The sequence below is a fragment of the Zootoca vivipara genome, chromosome 2 (assembly GCF_963506605.1).
Source record: "Zootoca vivipara chromosome 2, rZooViv1.1, whole genome shotgun sequence".
Taxonomy (NCBI): domain Eukaryota; kingdom Metazoa; phylum Chordata; class Lepidosauria; order Squamata; family Lacertidae; genus Zootoca; species Zootoca vivipara.
The window spans coordinates 42,447,988-42,465,492 of record NC_083277.1 but is presented as its reverse complement, the minus strand read 5'-3'; the positions used below and the strand labels follow the sequence as shown (position 1 = coordinate 42,465,492).

Sequence of the window (17,505 nt, the reverse complement as noted above, 5' to 3'; positions counted from 1 at the left end):
TACGGAGATCTTGAACATGGACCATAATTGGCAATGGTAAAAGCAGATATAGTCTTTAGTTCATCACACATGATTTTAAACACACAGGCTTCCTGGCTCTTAAGACTGTCTCTGTGGCCGAGTTAGGTATGCTCTGTCTTTTCCACAGATTTTTATACTAAATATTCTAGGTCTTGTGCTGTGAAAACAAGCTAGCCCAGGCATCCCCAAAGTGCGGCCCTCCAGATGTTTTGGCCTACAACTCCCATGATCCCTACCTAACAGAACCAGTGGTCAGGGATGATGGGAATTGTAGTCCAAAACATCTGGAGGGCCGAAGTTTGGGGGTGCTTGAGCTAGCCCTTGGTCAAGTATTTAGCTCTTAAGCCTCCTACTTGTTTGCATGGCTCTGCCAAAGTCTACCCCTAATCCCTAAAATCATTTGGTTCTTGCCATGCCATTGAAAGGCACTCTGGAGATCTGAATTTTGGGGAGGGCTTGTAGCTCAGTGGTAGAGTATACATCTTGCATGCAGAGTCCTGGCTTCTCCAGATAAAGACCAGGTAGCAAATTATGTAAAATGTTTCTTTTTTCAGAGCTGCTATCAGTTGACCATAACCAGCTTTTCCCTAACCCAGTGCCTTCCTGTTGTTTTGGACTACCAACTCACACCCACCCCAGTTATCATGGCCAATGGTTGGGATGGTAGGAGCTGGTAATCCAAAACATTGGGAGGGCACCAGGTTGAAAAAAGCCTGAGCTGTGTTGACATGGAAGCAGCTCATCAGCATTTTAGTCAGGAGTTTTTCCAACCTGCTCTGGAAATGCCAGGAATGGAACCCAAGATTTCTGCTTGCATAGAATGCACCCTACTTCTGAGCTATGGGTGATGGACAGTGTATGTGGAATTTATTAGTCTTTGTAACTAATGCTACCATCGAACCAGAAGTAATGGTTGCTGTTTCGGTTTTGTTTGCAAAGTTCTTTTTTCGGTGCTAATATTCTTCCACTGTGGCCGTAGCTTAAAAGGGCCATGCCATGTTTTCTAATAGATGTCAGATTCTTACATCTGTGGGCGGTTAATAGCTAGAGCTACATACAAAATCTTTCACTGTTTTCCATGCCACTCCTAGGCACACACCACGGTTTCAAAGTTCAGTGTTATGAATTTGTTCAGAATACAGTATTCTCTCTCCTCTTTATATTAGTTTACTCACCATGTACTCTTTGAAACTTGGGTGGAGGCCTGGCATTTGAATCTTCTAATTTATGGCTTAACTCCAGAGGTCTAAAACTTTCCCATTTCTTTATGGGTGTGGTAGTTCTTGCATTGCGATGAAAGCATTAGAGGAGGAAACCAAATGGCTGGCATGGAGATCATCTCTATACAGCTGCCTTACCCATCTCTCGGCTACAAATGCTTTTGATTCTGTTATTTTAAGATGCTTTGCTTTTAAAGGGCAACTGCTCTGATTAAGACCACGGGACAAGAAAGATAGAGGGAGTACCTTTGCATGCATTTTACTTTCCACTCCGTAGCTGTGTGCTATGTACATTTCTCTGGAAAAGATTTATCCCCCTACTGTGCTACCTTTCAGCTATCGCTATGACTACTGCATTGTAAGGCAGGGGGCTTTTAAGAAGGTGTTTGAATTCTTTGTGTAACACACAGAGAACCAGTCAAAACTTGCCTGCTTTGGGGCTGTATTACGCACCCAAACCCCAGGGTGGGTTTTGAGCAAGGGCACACAGCCAGTTTCGTGGTTTCAGAGAGAGAAATCACAGGCACCACATGGAATGGTAGCCAATCTAACTTTTTGTGGCTTCCGCTGAGTTTGGCTTTGATTTTCTTTGGGTTGAGTCCAATGCAACTTAAAATCGGGGAAATGAAGATTGGCAAATCTGCTTGCTTGTGCACAACTTGCATTCAAGGTGGACTACTACCAACCAAGTGTTTTGGTTAAATCACACTCTGTGTGCGTGTGCGCACACTCGTGTGTGTCTCAGGTGTAAATATTCTCTGTAGTCAGCACAAGTGGGAAGGGTGGGGAGGGCAAGGTTATTCTTTATTTTCAGTTTGATTTACGAGCTCTGCAGTCACAAAGCCCCAGCTAGGTTGTAAGGTAACGAATTCCACCTGTCGGGCAATTGTAGCTGCAAAGAAGCCCACCTAAGGTTTTCAACATTTCACCAAAAACAAACCCTTCCAACACAGCTTTGTGCCTTGTAGTCACCTAGTTGCAGGAGGTGTGTGTGTCAGAGAGAGAGAGAGAGAGAGAGCGCTCAGGCCCTGTTCAGAGGCTGTAATTTGAGAATAGCTTCACTGGCCCTTTTGTGTATGTTTCCTTGGACACCAGAGGCAGGAAGTAACATTGCCGAGCGCACAGTAGTCACCACACAGACTCTGCCATCTCTCTGGGGCCATGAGGGATCTGCTGACCACGCGGGAGCAAGATGGCTGGAGGGAGCTTATTAAGAGGGAGGCCTCCTGCAGGGTCAGCTGGAAGGCAAAATACGGGCACAAATACCCCAGGCGGGTGACTGACTATGGAGTTGCCAAGAGGAAGTGTTTCTTGCCTGCCATCTGCCCTCCTGAGGAGAGTGCAAGCTCCCTCCGGTGTCAAGAAGTAACTGTGCAAAAAGAGGACGGGCGGCAGCTGTCAGGGAAGGAGGAGAAGCAGGAGGTGGAAGCCCAAAGCCTTCAGGAGCCTCTTCCCGAGATGAGGGTTCCCACACCACAGACAACTCAGCTGCTCTACCAGGGCTTCTCCCATGAAGGCAAAGGGAGGCAGCACTACCTCAAGCAGAGAAAGATGAAGAGCCCCGAGGAGAAATTCTGCTACCCAGTGCTGTCGTCATGGGAATATGGCTGGCGCTTAGGTAAGAGTAATGAACCAGTAATGGCTATTGCATGGATCCCAGAGCATGAGAGGCATGCAGTAGGCTTAAGAGAATGCTTCACCAGTGACGAAGAAATATTTCAAGTTGCTTCTGCCTCCCCTACTTTAATTGTCTTTGTGAGGGAAAATTATTAGGGTGGAATGTAGCGTAGCGCTGTCTGTTGTCCATATGTAATATTCTCCCCTGCCATGACACACTTAAATTTGTTGTAGGACTTCCCCCTGATCTCTAGCAGATTTGGGAAGGCACAGGGCACTAACAGGATGTGTCTCTGACAGCTGTCTGTCTTTCCTATGCGCACACGTCGGCTCCTGAACAGTTTTAAGTATGGTGGCCCACTTACACATTGGCAAAAAACCCGAGGAAATGTATCTCCTCAAAAGAGGCCAGAAATCAGCGCAGTATTTTGCATAAGGTAATTTATACGTTTGCAAGTTTGAAAATAATTACCATAGGTCAAATGGGAAGACTGTGACCAGGTGGCCTGTGTGCCTGCAGTCCAGGTATCAACGCTGGATTGACAACTCCATTGACACCTGTCTCTTTTGGAGCAGACTATTCTTCAGTAGAGGACTGTCCTCTCTAAGGTAGGCCGCATGGTCACCCTCTTAAGCAGGCATCCCCAAACTTCGGCCCTCCAGATGTTTTGGACTACAATTCCCATCTTCCCCGACCACTGGTCCTGTTAGCTAGGGATCATGGGAGTTGTAGGCCAGAACATCTGGAGGGCCGCAGTTTGGGGATGCCTGCTCTTAAGCCTTGTTCAAAAACACATTTTTGAGGCGCAGTAGCTAAATTGTACCTCCCGCTTGCTCTAGTTGCCCTATGCCTGCCTTTCTATCTGTTACCACTTAGCAGCCTTCCTATTTCATTCTGCATGAGCCCCCAACAAACCACTGAATTGCCAGCTAAGCATTATTCCCTGAGTCACGGTGACAGAAGCCAATCTAGTTCTGTAAGCCAGAGTCTGAATAATGTTTCATTTGCTTACATGGTGACTTTGCTCTGAGTGTAAATGTTAAGAAGAAATACGTAACAGTAAGAACTAAATAAAGTGAAGCACAAGCTGGCGGTGTTAGCTTGGGATGACGCCACCCTTACAGGCCCCGCTTCAGAGTCCAAATCCCCATGCAGTCATGAACCTTTGGTCAGTCACCATCTCTCAGCCTAACCTGCCTCATAGGGTGGTTGTGAGGATAAAATGGAAGGAGGGGGAAGCCACATTGAAGCTCCTTGGAGGAAATGACTGATTGCCTGCCCCTGAATGGTAGAAATTAGGCAGATGAAGCTTTTAAGAAAAAATGATGGGCAAGGGTGCACCTGCTGAATTTCTGTATAGTCTGCTGCTATTACAGACAGGGGAAAAGTTTGCCATTATCTAAGCGTTTATATCTTTTATTAATAGTGGAACTAAGCTGCTGTTTTGTGAATTATCGTTTTATGGAGCAGAGTTTTGTTCAGTGGGAGCTGTAACGCATTGCAGCTCTCCAGATCTCATTCCAAAAGACCCAAACAGGTTTTTGTGCTTTCTACTTAAGTTAAGAGCACATGTTGGCTTTAGCCAGTTGTAAACGCAGGCGGAACTACCTGGGCAGCCCCGGGAAGGCGATGTAGTCATCACAGCTACAGGTGGTGAACTCATGATGATTTGTATGGCAGTCAGTTAAACGCCTGGTGATGATTCCCCCAAATCCAGGAAATGGATGACAGGTTTATACTGCTCCTTGCTTATCAGTTTACAAATTGTGACTGTTCTGTAAGGGAATCTGAAAATCACATCATGTGGCAGCTGGCATTCTGCTCAAAATGGGCTTTAGGTTATCTTAGGCATGCAAATTGTAACGCTCAATTACACATTTATTTTTTTCCAGGAGACGTGGTTAAGGACATGAGGACACCAATTCATGGCAAATCCCGAATTGTAAAGGATACTTTCTACTTCAAAAACGGCATCTTCTATCATCCATCAAAAACTGACAAGCTGTCATGAATATTATTGCTAACTGACATGTGGAAATGTTTGTGCAATGTTGCCTAGCATGGGTATTTGTTGTGGTATTGGATCAGACAACCCTCTATAATTACTTCCCTCCATAATTACTCTTTCAGATTTAAAACTTGCTTCTAGCCTTCCTCTCCCTGGAGCACAGCACCTATCATTCTGGCAGAGTAACTTACTGAGTTCTGTGTCAAGGATGTGTATACAACCTTGCATACATTTGGGACCTGAGTCTGATTTAGAGCCAATTAATTCATATGGCTGTTGTGATGTTTCTTGTGATAGTTTCCTTTTGTGGTGACACCCTGAAGGAAGACCTACCATAGGTTGATTTTTTTTAAAAAAAAGCACCTGTCACAGTTTATACCAAGATGAAGTTAGAGAACTGCTTTGAAATTCAAAAGGGGTGCAGGTTTGTAACAAAAACTTTTGTGACAAAGTATTCCCAGTTCTCCAGGTAGTGGATCTCTGAAAAACCTTTGACTGAGGCCTTGGAGGACAACTGCCAGTCAGAGTAAACAGTATAGGACTAGCTGGACCAAGTCTGCCCCATTAGTGATTGGGTACATTATCATATTCTTCCTTGGAGGTTGTGTGAGCCGTTGTATTGTTCCTTAGACGTAGGGTGGAGTACCAAAACGACTTTACTATTTTCACTCATGGGAGCGAACCCATCATTCACTTGTATAATAAAGGTAGACTATGAGGAATTTATAGCTGCAATTATGTTTATGTCAGACCCGGGTATGCTGATCAGCTGATTAGTCATGGAGACAACGAACTAATGGTGAGCAAAAAATTCACAGGACACAGCCCTCAGAAATGGGTAGCTCTGTGGCTTTTGCTATTTTCCCTAAAGGTCTTCAGACATGGATGTAACTGACTTGTGAGAGTACCCTGGTTTCTTTAAAAGATCATGTGAGAAAGCCATGCTTTGCTGTGTGTCACATCCACAGCAAAGCTCAGATTGAGCAGGAAATTGATCTATGAGCCCAAGGTTGCTGCCTGCAGGGGACAGAGGCCCCCAAGTAGTGAGGTGACCCTGGGGCTACCAGAATCCCCTTGTTTTTCTAAGGGTTATTTTCAGATATGTAACGCCCCACTCCATAGAACAGTCGTGACTGCCTCGGAATGCCCCTTGTTTTGAAAGCTTTTTGCTGACAGGCCTCCATGGCTCCCAACTGCTGTGTTACAGCCAGAAGAGTGGACAAAAGCTCTGTTGTTACTCGCAGCTCGAACAAGCCTGGCTGAAAAACATGAGATTTAAAATTAAAATGGGGGTTTGTGTGGGTGCTCATGCTTTGAAGGGTGCATAAGGCAGGCATGCTTTCCCAGGTTGTCTCCACAGCTATGGCATACAAGTATTTTAAATGAAAATTGAGATACCCGAAGGATTGAAGGTGCTCCCTGGAGCCAAGACAAACTGTGCTGCTTCAGCTCACAGCTTGTGTAACCCTCATTCTATATGCACTCATACAATGGACTTTGTAACTTCAGCTACTCTCTCCCTATTTGATCCGGAACCAGGGTGGTGATAATTTTTCTTTCTTTCTTGGCTTTGTTTGCTTGAGAAGTCGAAGAGATCCAGTGACTCACTGCTCCACAGGGGCCACTTGACTGGAACAAAATAGCATAACGCAAGAGTGCTGCAAAATAAATTTAGCGGATGGAACCATAAATTTATGTGTGCTGATGTATCTAAAAGGTGGCTCTTTTTCAAGTATATGTGAATAATTTCGTAGTGTCTTATGCCTCCCTTGACTGAAATTTGATAGTAACATGAAATATACTTTCAGTGTTGTGATTTACTACAGGAATGTTGTCCAATGGGCCAGCAGGGAATAATAAGGGATGAAAATTTCAACCCGTGTGTGATATATATTGCTGATATTTTATCTGCTCTCAGTAAAGCCACAATTTAGTCCTGCGATTCAGCTTATGCCGATCCATGGACTGAAAAACAGGCTACGTCTAGACCAGGTACCCCCAAACTCAGCCCTCCAGCTGTTTTGGGACTACAACTCCCATCATCCCTAGCTAACAGGACCCAGTGGTTAGGGATGGTGGGAACTGTAGTCCCAAAACAGCTGGAGGGCTGAGTTTGGGGATGCCTGGTCTAGACCAATACTTACTCCATTTCATTTTGGTTTTAGGCTTCACCATCTCTTTGCATTTCTCTGGACAGGGCTCAGGACAGATAGAAGTATATTAATTATTCTACACCCTCCCCGACTAGCAAACAACAATTTAATAAAAAACATCTTCCGGATGATGTATATATGGATGTAGGAAGCTGCCTGAATTCAGATCACTGGTCCATCTAGCTGAGTATTCTCTGCACTGACTGGCAGCAGCTCTCCAGGGTTTCAGACACTACTTTTTTCTAGCTGCACCTGGACTTGTCAGAGATTGAACATGGGACTTTCTGCATGCAAAGCAGAAGCTCTACCACTGAGCTATGGCCCTTTCCCATGCTCGGCCTTTGGAAATCTCTTCCCCTAAAGACTCGCTTCCTCTAAAGATCCCTGAAGTTAAGGAAAAGCCACAGGGAGCTCCTCTTTCCATTCAAGGCCAGTGTACTTAAGAGAACACATCAGTTTCTTGGAATGCAAGTGTAGGATTTTATTTCCCCCCCAGCAATTTCTATATGTGCAAACAAATGCAGAATGAATGATTGATTCACAGGAAGACCCACAACCACGGCACAAGCAAATCAGGATTAACACTGTCATATAACTGCCCTGCAAACGAAGTGTAACAAATGCTCAGTAAAAACTGAACATAGTCCGACCTTTGCATAAAGACTGCACAAGCAGAGCAGGATGAGTGCCCAATAAGCCAGTTGTCTGATTGAGTCCCACATCTGAAACGGCAGGGCTTGCCTCATGTGGCTATGTTACCTTAGGCAGCATTTCAGCTAGGAAATGACATCTACATTACATGTAGATTTTGTATTTGAGAGTGCAATATTATTTTGATGATGGGAAATAAACAAGGAGGTGATCTAGCACAGCTTCCTTTCGAGATCCCTTCAGAATATGGACCAAGGATGAAGCAGCATGATCAGACCATTTGGCATCCTAATCTATGGTGAGCCACTTATTTTAAAAGGTTATCAAAACGGCTTCACTGAAACTTGCTTACTGTACTTATTAGTTTTGTCTTCCCAGAATTGGTAGTATTTCCTGCACAGGAATTTTTAAACAGAAGCAGGCCTTTAAGTTATATCAAATCCTGCAATTAATTTGTCTAATTAGTTTACAGAGAAGCTATAGTAAATATGCTTTTTAGTATTTTAACCTCATTTCTCATTTTATAAAATAGCACATGCATGAACATTTCGTGGTGAGGGCTTGAAACTGCGCTAATTTGTACAGGAGGAAGGGCGTTGTGAGGAGTCACTAATAGAATGACAGGAGTGTTGTCTTTGGATGTGGGAAGCCAGATTTTTAATCCCCATTTAGCTATGAAGCTGCATGGGAGGCTTAGAAGTCAGACTAGTCAGGAAACCAGAGAAGAAAAACAGCAAGAGGAAACTCCTGACTCCGTCTAGGCACAACTAAGCCTAGTGCCACCTAGTGGTGAAAGGTTATATTCAAAGAAGGGCTACGTCACATCCCTATTAGTGCAAGGATTTCTGCTTGAACAATGGAACTCTCCTTGTGTGCCCCTTAAATTTGTTCTAGTGGTTCTGCCAACACCCTGTAGCAGATTTGGGGTGGAGAGAGGGGGAAAGTCCCATTGCCCAAATGGAAACCCATGCGCTGTCGTGACACATTTATTGAAGACCACCCTACACAAATAGAATATACTGTTCTGTGTAATCCCCACCATGAGGTTTACAGTAAGTTTGTAATTTGAAAGTAAAACCTATAGTTTAGAATGCTCATACACAATTAAAAAAACAAACCACTATTCTATTCTGTGTTAAGAATGATCAAATATTTGCACAAAGAGACTGGGAGAGGTTTAGAGGCATTTTAAACTTCACATAGCTTAAACATTCTCAAGAATGTGAGCTGAGAACTAAGTGGTTCAAATGTCACAACTATAAATGCACTAGGGGCGTCTTAGGCCAGGCCTGATCCTGCAGCCTCAGCTTCCCCATGTGGAATGTGGGGATAATACTGCCATGGCCTACGTAACAACAATCCTCTTACAGAGCAATCTTTTGTATGTTTCCCTTTTAGTTTGATGGGACTTGTTAATTTGTGCATTCAAGCTTTCAGCCTTTGCTAACCTACCACACAACATTTTGTTGTGAGGCAAAATGAGAACCAAGTGTACACTGCACTGAGCCATTTGAAGGATACAGGTTTGACACATCATGCTGAAGATGGGATAGTTTCAATCCAGAAAAAGGAATATTGCATTTTACTCAGACAGACTTAATATTTGTACCACATTGTGGAAAGTTTGGGGGATTATTCCGATCCTCACACCTGTGTTCATTCCAATGGCTCATTCATTTTTATCTGTATACATTTTTAAAAGACTATATGTTGTTACAGGACTGTGAAAAAAATGTGGTTAGAAATCTGTGCACTAAATATGGCCACAGCCTGAAATAAGAACCTGGGTGGTATTAGCAGCAGCCAACCATAAAATCAACACCACCTTTCTCGATGGCCACACAAAGATTTTTCTTCTTCACTTTCCCCCACCCACTTAATGCATCAGGATGTATACAATTTGCGGAGGTGACATATTTCAGGTATCTACAAGGGGCATGTAGGTTACAAACAGAAAAGGCCGGGTGAATCCTTGACATTTCTGCTCCAGCAAAAAATAATAAACACTTGCGTTTACTTTGGCATTACAAGATATACTTAGCTTTTGTCCTAATGGGCTATGCTGAGCTATGAATGGCAGGACAAGGGGGTACATTGTGGCTGGGTGGCTAAAGACCAAGCAGTTGAAAAGTTATGGTTTTGATGAAAATTGACAAGTTAACACTGCTTAGTTTTATTCTTCTCATTCCTAATTGTAGTGTTTTGTTTTGTTTTAATTTCTGCTTCAGAAACAGATTTGAGCCTTCATATCTGCCATAAGAGGGACCCAGGTGCTGCTATGGTTAAACTTGCTGATCAGAAGGTCGGCGGTTCGAATCCCTGTGACGGGGTGAGCTCCCGTTGCTTGGTCCCAGCTCCTGCCAACCTAGCAGTTCGAAAGCATGTCAAAATGCAAGTAGATAAATAGGAACCGCTACAGCGGGAAGGTAAACGGCGTTTCCATGTGCTGCTCTGGTTTGCCAGAAGCGGCTTTGTCATGCTGACCACATGACCTGGAAGCTATACGCCGGCTCCCTCGGCCAATAATGCAAGATGAGCGCGCAACCCCAGAGTCGGTCACGACTGGACCTAATGGTCAGGGGTCCCTTTACCTTTATCTATCTGCCATAAGAGGAGGGGCACTCAGTTTCCTCCAGACTGTTCTAGTCTCTCTCGGTTGTTATTCTCCACTTTGGTGGTCAGGCAACCCAGAGTGAGAAATCAGAACTTGTTCCATTATTCGGTTGACTATACATTAATATGTTACTTCAAAACAGGAGAATAAAATTTAAAACACGGCAAAAATTGTTTTATGGGAGGTGGATTAATGATGTCACATCTACAGCCCAGTCAGCACTAGAGATGGAAGGATTTGTCAATTTTGTTTCTTTCAGTTTCTCATTTTTTCATTCTTAAATTCAATCCTGCAGCAACTAGCATTTTTTTGGGGGGGGGGAATCATGAAAATTATTCAGCATTTTAGTGTGAATTTCTCCTATATACAGTTTTGACTAACATATGCATTTTTGCTAGTGATTTCTCCTGATACAATGCACTTTAGTACATAATTTCCAGCAATAGATGCATTTTTGTAAATATTGTTTGGCTGGAAAACTCCCTTGAAAAATTCAGATAAGTGCAGATTTTGATGGTTATACTTGTTTTGGGGCTGACATTGTTTTGGAATGTATGAAATTGATTATACTTTAATAAAACTGAATTGAAATGCTCTCCCATTCTTAACCAACTCTACACAAATGACTTCTATTGTAGACAGAGTGAATTGGGACTCAGCTACACGGCTGCAAATAAAACATTTTAAATGTCTTGTAGAGTGCATTCTACAAATGTAACACTAGATGGCGAAAGTGAGCTATGCAAAATTCAATGTGCTTTTCAAAATGTTTTAAAAGCATTTTCACAGCATATTTTATGTGTGTGTAGATTCCATCTTAGTTTTCCCTGAGCTTGATCCAGATGATAAGATTGTTTAGAAATACAAACACAGTGAGTTGCACTTTCACAGTGGGTTGTTCACTGCTAAAATCATTGATATCTGAATATAATGCTTTTCTCCGCAAAGAAGGACAATGAGGTCATGCCAAAACTATAAATGTATCTCTTTTATGGGCCAATTTGGCTTGCCCTGAAGAATCATGGGAATTATAGGATTGTAATCAATGAATGTCTTCTCAAAGTAGACCCACTGAAATGAATGGACTTGAGTTAGCCATGGTCATTCATTTCAGTTGGTTTACACTGAGTGAACACGACCCATAGCTTGGTGGTGTGATGAAAACATAGCAAAGCTTATGTTAGGATTCCTTCCTTCCTGCCTGCCTTCCTGCCTTCCTGCCTTCCTTCCTATGATTTATGAATGCCTCAAATCTTTTTCACGTTGTGTAGTTACATTAGTCTGCCCACCAAAGCCAGCTACAAATGGACAGTTATTTCTTTTTCAGTTAGCCGGTGAAGTCAAGGGCAGACAGAACAAGCAAGGAGCTTTTCAACACAATGCAACATAGACGAAAATATATAAACAATCCCAAAAATTGATTTGAGTGAATAAACAAAGAAATGAGACCATGGCAAACAAGCAGAGAAACCCCATGGAAGACAAACAGGAGCCACATCAACCACACTTGTTTACTTTAAAATGTGAGTGTATTTCACTGTGGGGACCAAGAGTTGATAGCTTTTTGATGGAAAGAGAGGTGCGGTTGTGCATTTCTGGCTTCTTCGGAGTGGAATGAAGCCATTTTAGAGGAATAATTTCATTGTTGACACACACAAAATTCTGTAAACCATTATCTGTGGATATTCCCAGACGAGTCACAAGGAAATGACTTCACTAGAGAAAATGGGAGTTTGTCCTGAGTCAGAAGTACTGAGCCCTCAGTTTTTCCTATCTGAGCTCTGTATTTGCTCAGCTAGGATTGTTCTAATGAAAACATGGCTGTCATCTTGGGCTTGGCCAGCGAGGCTTCAGAGGGCAACTGGGCTTGTAAAAGCGTTGTTTATCCATTTATATGAATGTGTGTGTGTGTGTGCGTGCGTGTGCACACACTCGTAGAGCTTGAAAATAAATCTCAGGGGAACTTGAAGTAAACAAAATGCAGACCAAACAAATATTTCTGATTTTTTGTCAGAAAAAATAAATCAAATGCTTTATATCTGAATCGTTGCCTTGTTTTCAACAGCAAGGACTTCATGCTCCCCCTGGTGGGGAAAATCTGATACAAAAAAATACAAAACAAAATGTAGAAATGCTCCTGCTTTTGAGAGCTGTAAGGAAATAAGATAAGATTTTTTAAAGTCTTCTTCCCACAATGCCCTCCTAAAGTCTCAGGAAGGGCTTGGACCAAAGTATATAGTATGCCATGTGGTGGTTGGCTTATTTATTAATTATTATTTATTAAATTTATATAGTGAAGATCACAGGGTGGGTTACAACACAAACCTTTAGGTTATTGAAGCCCCTGGCAAATTTAAAAGCTATCCCCTGCTGAAATATGAGAACAAAAGAAGTCTATTGTCCTAGACTAATAGTACAGGGAATGACTGAGTTCTTGCTTGGTTGTATTTCCACTGGAAGCAGCCAATGTCCCGTCTGAAGCAAACATGAATTTTGATTGCAGTACAGAGCCTTCGCCGCCCTGACACACACAAGGGGAACAGTAAGTACTGCCCTTTCCCTCAAAGTTATGGTGCACAGTACCCAAGACTCGTCCAATTATTTTTGGCAGAAAATGCCACAGGGTCTCTTCCCACTAATAAAACGACAGCAGTGATAAATGAAATCACAATTTGCTACCATTGCATCCAAAATCAGCTGCCTGGGCAACAAACTCACTCCACCTAGTGGTGTGATCAGCCCTTCTAGTATATCGCAGCGTTATTCATCATGAAATGCCTCTTACCCTGACCTTTGACACCTGAACTGTGTGTTTTCAGGATCCACCCTAGTCCAGTCATTTAACTGATTTTTTTTATACTGAATTTTAAATTGTTGTAACCTGTCATGGGACGTGCTGGTGAAGGGTGTGTAAGAAATGTGGTGGCGGTGATTATGACAATATTTTATATACAAGCAGGTCCTGCTATCTGCATGCTCGCTATGCAAAAGGTCACTTATCCGAATATAATTTCCCCCAAACTTTGTATATACATGCCAGATTCAGATTCAGATATCCAAACAGACAGTTGGCCCACTTTCTTAATTTCTTGCTTGTTTCTGCTTTGCTGGTCGGCAGCAGCCATTTTGGGGCAGAACCCATTCAGGGAGGGGGAAGTTGGATGAAACAGAGAGCAGGAGCTATTGGACAAATAAGTTTCCCCCCTTTGTCTCTCTTTGTTGGTTGGCTGCAGACATTTCAGGAAGAAACCATAGGGGGGGGGGAGTGGGGATAGGGAGATTGGAGCAATCCTGAATTAGAAATGTTCCCATAGAAATCAATGGACACTGTGGGCTTGTTATGCAAACACTTGTCTACCAAATGATTGTGGGAATGGATTGTGTTCAGTAAGCAGGACCTGCATGTACAGCACATTTAAAGTTGCATCAAACCCAATATCTCCGTTATTTGAACAAAAGACCTGTAATTATCTCCATGTTGCCAATTGGTGGCAGTGGAGAGAGGACTTGAGGCTAAGAAAGTGATGGCATACCTATGACTCCTAGTAAATTTGTGCCTACAGTAAGATTTGAATCAGGGACTTGGGAGCTCACTACAGCCATTTTCATTGGATTGTGGTTTCTTGAGTGATATGCTTTCTTTCTGATAGCTTCTGAGAAACTCTGCCCATCTTGTCAAGTTTCTCAGACTTCGCAATTCTATAATTTTATGATTCATGCAGGACATGTGCTCTACCGAGTCCTTTCCTTGTCTCAGAATCCTATTTTTCCTGGAATGTGCCTTTCCTAAGGGAGGGCAAGCCCACATTTTGAGAATCGCTGCATTAGGTCTGGAGATAATGGTAGTTCTTGTCCAGGAACCTGTAATTGAAACCTATCGAGTGAGCCAGTCAGCATGTTCTATATTTATCATTATTCTGTCTTCAGTCTTGGGGGATTAAGACAAGAGGAGGTTATGGAATTGTCTATTCCTGTTTTGTTTCCCTATCAACTTCTTCCATTGTCCTAGTTTGAGCACATCCTCCCAATGGGATAATTGTCTCCATGTGCCAGTGCGTGTTCCTTTTAAAAACAGTGTCTTGTTTGCATTCCCCAACTACTAAATGTTAAAGAGCATTGATTTCGGGAGACTGCCATGTTTAGAGTCACTGTGTCAGCTTTCATATATTTTTGTCCCAGCAGCCGGACCAAAGGCCAAAGTATATAAACAGAAGTTGAATAATTTTGTTTTTTGTAGGGAAGAAAGCAGAGGAAAAGGCGGAAAGACAGAATACTCATGGTCATTAAACATTTCCCATGGCATTTCAAAAATCTGCAGTACAGAGATGTCTGGGGAGGGTGAAACCTATTTGTTAACAAAGCAGTTATTTGATATCTCCATAGTTCTCTTATAAGAAATCGCATTAGAGCCCTGATCTATAGTTCTCTTATAAGAAATCGCATTAGAGCCCTGATCTATAGTTTGTAGGAATATGGCTGGCTGATGAAAGTAAGAGAACAAGTAGGGCATTGTTGTGTCACTATCTGGCTGTTTGCCTGCACAAAAAATACATTTCTCTTCTCTCTCTCTGGTATGTCATTGGCTAGTTCAAATATTCCTCCTTTGGGGCAAAATTAAGTACTGTATATTCCTGCGTATAAGACTACTTTTTATACGGCGAGTATATCCCAAACCCTCTATTTTAACTGGAAAAGTTGGGGTCGTCTTATACGCCCAGTCGTCTTATACGGTAATGCTGCAGTTCTGCAACAGATTTCCGCTTGCACAACAGAAATCTTTTCCCTCTCCACTACAGCCCTCCTATGCAGCTGCAAAATCTGCTCCAGAGGATGGGGGGGGGGTGGCCCATCAACACATTTTGGGGGCACAGGGAAAAGAGAGAAAGAGGAACTTCCATTGCAGCTCATTGTGCACCAAGTTGGATACAACCCTATGGGTGGTATCCAAATAAAACTCCCACCAATTGAATTTTTCACCCCTCCCTGCTTAATCCGATCTAGGTGTTCTCCCAAACCTCCAGAGCAGAATTGGGGAGGTTAGGAGGTGCACAGAAGGACAAAACTAGGGACAGTTCCATTGCAAAAGCGCAAATCCTTGCACTGATGTTAGTTGGGTGACGTCCTATGTCTCTAGTAGTGATAAAAAGTGCAGAACTGGTGCTGTGACCCGTGCTTTGCACTTCTGAGAAATGTTTTAAATGTCTGCTTTTATCGCTATTTTTTGAAATGAACGTTTCGTAATATTTTATGCAAATCACTTAGAGATTTTCTTTTTGATAAAGCGGTATAAAAAGCTTGCTAAATAAATAAATATCAAACACCACAGTTGTAAAGAGCAGCAATGATATAAAAACAAAGAAAAGGCGATCACTGCAGCAAAGACTTGGTGACAGCTCATATCTGTGTACTCCCTTGTGTATGCCCTTTGATGTTTTCACCATTCATGGTGGTCTTGTTTCCACATGCCATTTCTACCCACCAGGTAGCACTAAGTACAGTGCGGCTGCCCAGCACTGGTGGGCTACACTTCCAAGAAAATATAAGTCCTACCATCCATCAAATTTGAAAATAGGAGATGCCCCGCCCCCTTTTCGCTCCAATTCCTGCCCATTTTAGGATTGCTTTCAATATATCTCCATGCTGATCCTTCTCCTGCTGGTCCATGTGGCTGACACATGGAAGCACCATGGGCTCTGTGGTTCATGGTAGTGAGTACTGGAACATCAAAGTAGAGAGCCAATGTGGTGTAGTGGTTAGGAGTGTTGGACTGGGACCTGTGAGTCCCATTTGGCCATGCATAGCTGTCAACCCTCCCTTTTTTGCGGGAAACTCCCTTATTCCAAGCCACAGCTGCCAACCTTCCCTCTTTTTTTGCTGGAAACCCCCTTATTTCAGCACCATTTCCCGCTTGTATCCTGGATTGTTAGATATACCGTAGACCAGGGGTCAGCAAACTTTTTCAGCAGGGGGCCGGTTCACTGTCCCTCAGACCATGTGGGGGGCCAGACTATATTTTGGAGAGAGAAAAATGAATGAATTCCTATGCCCCACAAATAACCCAGAGATGCATTTTAAATAAAAGGACACATTCTACTCATGTAAAAACACCAGGCAGGCCCCACAAATAACCCAGAAATGCATTTTAAATAAAAGGGCACACATTCTACTCATGTAAAAACATGCTGATTCTCGGACCATTTAGAAGGCGATTGGGCTGCATCCGGCCCCTGGGCCTTAGTTTGGGGACCCCTGCCATAGACTGTCCCTGGGACAGGTGAGGCTGCTGATCCCTTATTTTCAAATCCGAAAGCTGACAGCTATGCCATGCAGCTCACTGAGTCACCCTGGGCGAGTAATTGCCTCTCAACTAAATCCACCTCACAGGGTGGTTGTGGGGGGTTAAATGAGGAGAGAGAGAGAGAACCATGTGTCCCACCTTTAGCTCCTTGAAAAAGGTGAGATACAATCGCAATGAATGAATGAAAAGGGAAAATGCACCAACCAGCTATCTCAGGATGCTTCTTCCACTCCCACTGGTGTCCTGCAATATGCAAAGAGGAGGGTGGGAAGGTACTGACTGTACATGATTACAGATCTAAACAAAGGTGTGTTCCTCCTCTTCAGTTCTCACCCCTTTTGCTGCTTTGCTTTTAAGGGCAATCCTTTTTCTAGGTTCATATCAGCCTGCCATGCAATGCTACATGTGTTACTTGCATCTCACTTCCAACATGCTGCATATTAATTGATCCAACAAAGGACATCACTTCGTGCATGGTGTGCAAAAACAAACAATTTGAGTGAAGATAAAACAGATGGCTCAAAGAGAGAGAGAGAAAAGGACAAAAAGCCACCCGTGTCATTAATCAGTCTGACTTGAGGATAATTTTCCCTGTCACCTTAATACGGTAAGAAATTAGATCCTGAGCACCCAAGCAAGATCAAGCTGTGAAATAAATTTTAGTCTAGCATTACAACATTAATCCTACTGGCCCATCTTCAAAATTGCAATAATCTAGAAAGGCAAATGTGAAGCATCCGATACTCACATTTTCCAACCTACTTGCCTGTTCTCAGTTTCATCCAGACTGAAAATTTGGGTTTGATTAAGGATGAGGGAGAAGACTTGATTAAGTTTGTATGTAAGGTGTATACCCAGTCATTCACCCTCCTTGGAACCATATGCTAACAGAAACACTGCCATTGTTCAATATTTGCAGTTC

The 17,505-nt window shown here is 43.0% G+C and overlaps 1 protein-coding gene across 1 annotated transcript; it reads left to right on the top strand.

Annotated features, from left to right (window-relative positions):
• Positions 1-2,042: 2,042 nt before the first annotated feature.
• On the top strand, positions 2,043-12,487 carry LOC118080726 (protein SPMIP1). The gene is made up of 2 exons (XM_035106405.2): positions 2,043-2,859; positions 4,752-12,487. Exons 1-2 carry the CDS (start codon positions 2,403-2,405, stop codon positions 4,868-4,870), a joined length of 576 nt encoding a protein of 191 aa, XP_034962296.1. The 5' UTR covers positions 2,043-2,402; the 3' UTR covers positions 4,871-12,487.
• Positions 12,488-17,505: the final 5,018 nt, after the last annotated feature.